This window comes from Vicia villosa, linkage group LG2 (genome assembly GCF_029867415.1).
Source record: "Vicia villosa cultivar HV-30 ecotype Madison, WI linkage group LG2, Vvil1.0, whole genome shotgun sequence".
In the NCBI taxonomy this organism is placed as follows: Eukaryota; Viridiplantae; Streptophyta; class Magnoliopsida; order Fabales; family Fabaceae; genus Vicia; species Vicia villosa.
The window spans coordinates 146728627-146733615 of record NC_081181.1 but is presented as its reverse complement, the minus strand read 5'-3'; the positions used below and the strand labels follow the sequence as shown (position 1 = coordinate 146733615).

At 33.3% G+C, this 4989-nt stretch overlaps 2 protein-coding genes across 2 annotated transcripts; one reads left to right on the top strand and one right to left on the bottom strand.

Moving 5' to 3' along the window:
• The first annotated feature begins 627 nt into the window (after positions 1 to 627).
• LOC131652362 (formyltetrahydrofolate deformylase 2, mitochondrial-like) lies at positions 628 to 2442 on the top strand. The gene is made up of 8 exons (XM_058922205.1): positions 628 to 849; positions 936 to 1048; positions 1141 to 1291; positions 1378 to 1451; positions 1537 to 1693; positions 1781 to 1879; positions 1984 to 2070; positions 2155 to 2442. The coding sequence occupies exons 1-8, from the start codon at positions 742 to 744 to the stop codon at positions 2299 to 2301; spliced, it is 936 nt and encodes a 311-aa protein (XP_058778188.1). The 5' UTR covers positions 628 to 741; the 3' UTR covers positions 2302 to 2442.
• Positions 2443 to 2484: 42 nt separating this feature from the next.
• On the bottom strand, positions 2485 to 4712 carry LOC131652361 (VAN3-binding protein-like). The gene is made up of 6 exons (XM_058922204.1): positions 4007 to 4712; positions 3488 to 3860; positions 3131 to 3307; positions 2951 to 3000; positions 2802 to 2859; positions 2485 to 2723 (listed from the first exon to the last, which is right to left on the bottom strand). Exons 1-6 carry the CDS (start codon positions 4304 to 4306, stop codon positions 2485 to 2487), a joined length of 1197 nt encoding a protein of 398 aa, XP_058778187.1. The 5' UTR covers positions 4307 to 4712.
• Positions 4713 to 4989: the final 277 nt, after the last annotated feature.

The following is a 4989-nucleotide window of genomic DNA, read 5'->3' as shown; positions in this document are numbered from 1 at the left end:
GTTCGTGTTCATGTAAGTATTTTTCAAAATTTAAAAAGAAAAATTAACAATGTTATGTCAGTTTTTTTTTTTTATGACTGTGACGAAGGTCAAAAAAGAAATAGGAATTCATCAAACTTTTTTTCTTGAAGAATTTTCCAAAAAAAACGGGAAATATATATTAACCATTTAAAGAATTCTCACTGTAAAATAACATTTAATAAAGAGAAAATGAAACAAACTAAAAATACAACTAACTCTATTATTTAGAACACTTATAAAATTATTAAAATGTCTTGTTAACGAGTGCTCTCATGACACTCTTTAAATATACTAAATAAAAAAAATATTTTTTATAGAAGTTAATATTTTAATTTTTAATATATTAAATACACGTATTTTTAAAAAACTTTATCATTTTTATCACTTAAAAAATCCGGTTAGCCTTTTGCTTATTAAAATATTATCCTCTTTCAACTTTTTGTCACAAAATACTATAAATAGTATAAAGAAAACAAAAAGATGAATGTGGACTATGATCCATACCAATTCCCAACTATAGATTTATCACTTCTAAGTTAATTTTAAAGTATTCAATACATATCTTGACTGTGCGTATTTGTTTTTCTTTTGTTCCATAAAGATTCAAAATGTTTTAGACCACTTATATAATTTTAGAAAAACGTATACTTGACTTCAATAATATCTAAATAACAAAAACAAGTAGAGTGTTGTGTGAACACAATTGCACAAGACACCCAAATGAAAATCTCAAGATTGTGTTCTGGTTTCACCTCCCAACTTGCAAGATTGTCCTACAGAAACTACAGTTCCTTCCTCACTCATGGTATCCATGTCTTTCAGTGCCCTGTAAGTACCATCACATTCATATTCTTCTTTCAATTCAATTATTATCATCCAATGTCACAACATGTGAATTTGTTTTTTTATCATAGGATGAAATTGGAATTGTAGCAAAACTATCAGATTGTATTGCTTCTAAGGGTGGTAACATTCTTGCTGCTGATGTTTTTGTACCTCAAAACAAAGGACTCTTCTACTCTAGAACGTAAACCACTAGTAATTACTTCATTCATTATTTGTCTTTTTGTTATTTTATTCAAATGAATCATTTTATGTTTCTCATGTTGTTTATTACAGTGATTTTGTTTTTGATCATGTTAAATGGCCTCGGTTACAAATGGAAGATGATTTCTTAAAGCTTTCTAAAACATTTAATGCTGTGAGATCTATTTTAAGAGTCCCAGCTCTTGATCCTAAATATAAAGTTGCTGTTCTTGCATCAAACCAGGTTAATTTCATGTTCGAGTCAAATGTGTATGATTAGTCTAACATCGATTATACAAACGAGTTTTATTTTATTTTATGTTGTTGCAGGATCACTGTCTGATTGATTCATTACATGGATGGCAAGATGGAAGATTACCAGTGGATATAACTTGTGTAATTAGGTGATGTTTAAGAAACTAGTAAGCTAAACCGATTCATTTATTTTTCGATCTTACTCACTGTCTTCAACTATACACAATTTGACAGTAACCACGATAGAGGTCCAGAAAGCGAAGTGAAGCGCTTCCTCGCAAGGCATAATATTCCTTATCATTATTTAAGAACAACAGAGAATAAAAGAGATGAGGAGATCTTAAAGCTGGTTCAAAATACTGATTTTTTAGTACTTGCAAGGTATATGCAGGTAAATAACTTATTCAAGTTCATGCTGTTTAAATGTTTCTTAAGAGTACTATATTGTGAATTTGTGACAATTGGTTTATTTGTGTAGATACTATCAAGCACTTTTTTAAGAGACTATGGGAAGGATATAATTAACATTCACCATTGTTTGTTGCCATCATTTAGAGGTGGAAATCCATGTAAACAGGTAAACTTCGAAATAGCTTAAACATAAGCACTTATATAACAATCAGTTGTTTATCTAAACTAGGTGCAAATGTGTTTAATATGATAGATTGATTATCTTGGCAGGCCTATGATGCAGGTGTGAAATTAATTGGTGCAACAAGTCATTTTGTGACTGAAGGAGTTAATGACGGACCTATTATTGAACAAATGGTGAACAAAACTTCTATAACTTGCTTATATTTGGTCACTTCATTCATAAACTGTGCTACAACCGTTTTTCTTTTTCAATTGTAGGTTGAAAGAGTTTCTCATAGAGATGACTTGCAGAGCTTTGTGCAGAAATCAGAAAACCTCGAGAAACAATGTCTGTCGATGGCTATCAGATCTTATTGCGAGCTTCGAGTATTACCGTATGAAGAAATGAGTACCGTTGTATTTTGAGGACAAACATCAAAACTATATATAATGTAACAATGTAACAAAGTCTGTAATTCTTCAATCTCATTACTCATTTTGTGTCTTTCTTTTTTGGTATAATATAACAACATTGTTATGACTTATGAGTTTCATTGTTTGGCAAAATTTTACACATCCTACTCTATTGAGGCATATACAAAATCCATATCAAGTGCTGCTACTAATATTTAATAAATTCATAGATCTTTCTGTTGCTTCGGCCGAGTTGGCATGACCGAGTAGAAATTCTATCCCATCAACCCATTTTTGCTTGTGAAGTTTGCTCTCGGACTTAAATTCTAGAAGACCTTGTGCAGTTTTGAGGCCGAAATAGATCTCTTCAGAAGCTTCCCTTTCTTTTCTATATGGCCACGCAGAGTCTTCATTACAAACTCCATAAACAACACCTGTAAATATTTTGTTAGTGTAATTAGAAAACGCAAACGATTGTTAGAGTCGAGATTTTAATGTCTAAAACTGCTTACATTTATTCTTTTTGGAGAAAGTTCCTCCAATGTGCTTGCTTTTGATCTTAATCTTGACCTGAAAATTAAGATAAACAATATTGAATACAATTTCTTATCTCCGAAATTCACTACTTCAATATTTGTTTTTTAGGTGTGAATTAGTGTACCTGATATTTCTTGTTGATGTAGACAGACACGTGTTTCCATCGTAACGAACCTGAAGTAAAGTACATCGACTATAGACTATAAGTAATGATAACCAAAACAAATCATATACTGCAAAGTTGTGAATTCCTTATTCTGATTAATTGAGAAAGAGCTAAGCATGATCTTTAACGATTAATTACCTTTTTCTGTAACCTGCAACAAATCTCCCTCACATGGAGAATGGTTTTCCCAAATTTGACCTTCGAAAACAGGAGAACAGTGTGTTTCTGCTACTCCTTTCTCATAGGGACTTATCGATGCATTCTTCTTTGCTTCTTTTGGAAATCTTGCTCTCAACGCCGCTTCTCCTCTCAAAGCTTACAATACAAGAAAAAAACAACGCATCAGACCAAACCAAACCGAACCATCAATATTGTTCCATAGCAAATCTTACGAGTTAAAAACATAGAAAACAATGTTTAAAAAACCGAACCAAACACTGAATCACAAAAAATCACAATTGAACTGTCTAGTTTTCTTCAATTTTTAGCAAGTACCTGTTGCAGCTGCAGCAGTAAGAGTCATTAGATCACCCGGTGTCTGAATATCAACCGCAGACTTCACAGTACAAGCCACACGGTCATGATCAGCACCTGCCAACTCAGCCATTTCAACACAGTAAGACGCTAAGAGTTGCGTCGCTGAAGCCATAGCAACATCCAATTTAGAGTGACTGTCACTACTAGCAGCCACAGAAGCCAACGCAGACGCTAGTCCAGCAATCGAAAGAGCAGAATGCACACGCGCATTCTCCACACGCGCTCGATCTTTCCTCTTAACATTCATATTCGCACCCCCATGCTGCTTCTGATGTAACCATTTTCCAATTGTACCCTTTCTACAATTCGTAGAAGGTATGATCTTGCCTGACTGCAAAAAAGACCACAAAACATAATAAAGATCTTGTTTGCATAACAACTTAATTAAGCGCTTATATCGTAAATATTTATCATATAAGTGCTTATTTACATAACAACTAACAGAAGATAAAATAAGTTAAAATCGTTTTATATTACCGTTATTTGAGGTACAGAAATAGGTTCTGGCAATGTTTCAGGACTCGTTTCAAGAAAAGTGTGTTTATGTTGCTTCTCTAAAAGTGCTTTTGAAATCTCAGAAGCGGATAAACTCCAAGATCTTGACAAGAACTCCATAGGCTCAAGAGGTGTTGGTGGCTCAGGTATTTCAGGCAACGATAACATTAACTTGAGTGGATCATTTTCCTTCCTATCCTCAAACTCTAAACCTTGCCATTGCCATGATTCGTTTCTCCAATGTTGAAACTGAAACACGTCACTTTCAGTTTTCTGTTCCATCAATTTCTAACCGCTCAAAAACAATCTAGGAAGAATGAAGGAAGTTGGAAGTTTTGTGTTTGGAACCAGAAATTGAGGGTGAAGTTATAATAGAATTAAAGAATGAAAAAGGACAATTATAATGTTTTAAAAAAAAGATTGGTTGTGAAATTAAGAAAAACAAAAACCCTGTATAAGTGGGTGTGGGTTGTTGTCGATGAAGTAATGGAAGAAGAATATTGAGATTTGTGATGCGTGTGTGTCTGTGTGAGAGTGATGAATGTTTGTTTAGTAAGTTTATAGCGCGTTTTTGTGGGTAACTTAGTACTTTTATCGATGGTTCTATTACGGAGAAGAGGACCAATCCATATCACTATGCTTAGTAGACCATAGTTTGGAGTTTGGACGGTGGAGTAGAGGTTGGTTTTGTTATCTTCTAACATTTGTCACTATTCCCATTACACATCTTTTTGAGTAAAGTTTATATTACAAGGATAATTAGTCGGATTTTTTTTTTTAAAATAACCATGTATTAAAAAAAAATTACGCAAATAACCACGTTTCGAAAAAAAATTACGCAAATAACCAGGTTTCTGAAACCCTTAACACCAAGGCGCCATCTCACATGGCTTATTCTCTTTTTCTTAGTCCTATGCGCCATCTGACATGGCACACTCAGTCCCAATAAGCCATGTCAAATGGCG

Bases quoted from the DNA above. Each gene is read 5' to 3' on its own strand.
- LOC131652362 (XM_058922205.1), top strand. From the start codon at position 742: ATGAAAATCTCAAGATTGTGTTCTGGTTTCACCTCCCAACTTGCAAGA. The intron at 1,694-1,780 runs GTAAATAACTTA...TTATTTGTGTAG, and splicing joins TACTTGCAAGGTATATGCAG to ATACTATCAAGCACTTTTTT. The intron at 2,071-2,154 runs GTGAACAAAACT...TTTCAATTGTAG, and splicing joins GACCTATTATTGAACAAATG to GTTGAAAGAGTTTCTCATAG.
- LOC131652361 (XM_058922204.1), bottom strand. From the start codon at position 4,306: ATGGAACAGAAAACTGAAAGTGACGTGTTTCAGTTTCAACATTGGAGA. The intron at 3,001-3,130 runs GTAATTAATCGT...ACTTTACTTCAG, and splicing joins GTTGCAGGTTACAGAAAAAG to GTTCGTTACGATGGAAACAC. The intron at 2,860-2,950 runs GTACACTAATTC...CTTAATTTTCAG, and splicing joins ACATCAACAAGAAATATCAG to GTCAAGATTAAGATCAAAAG.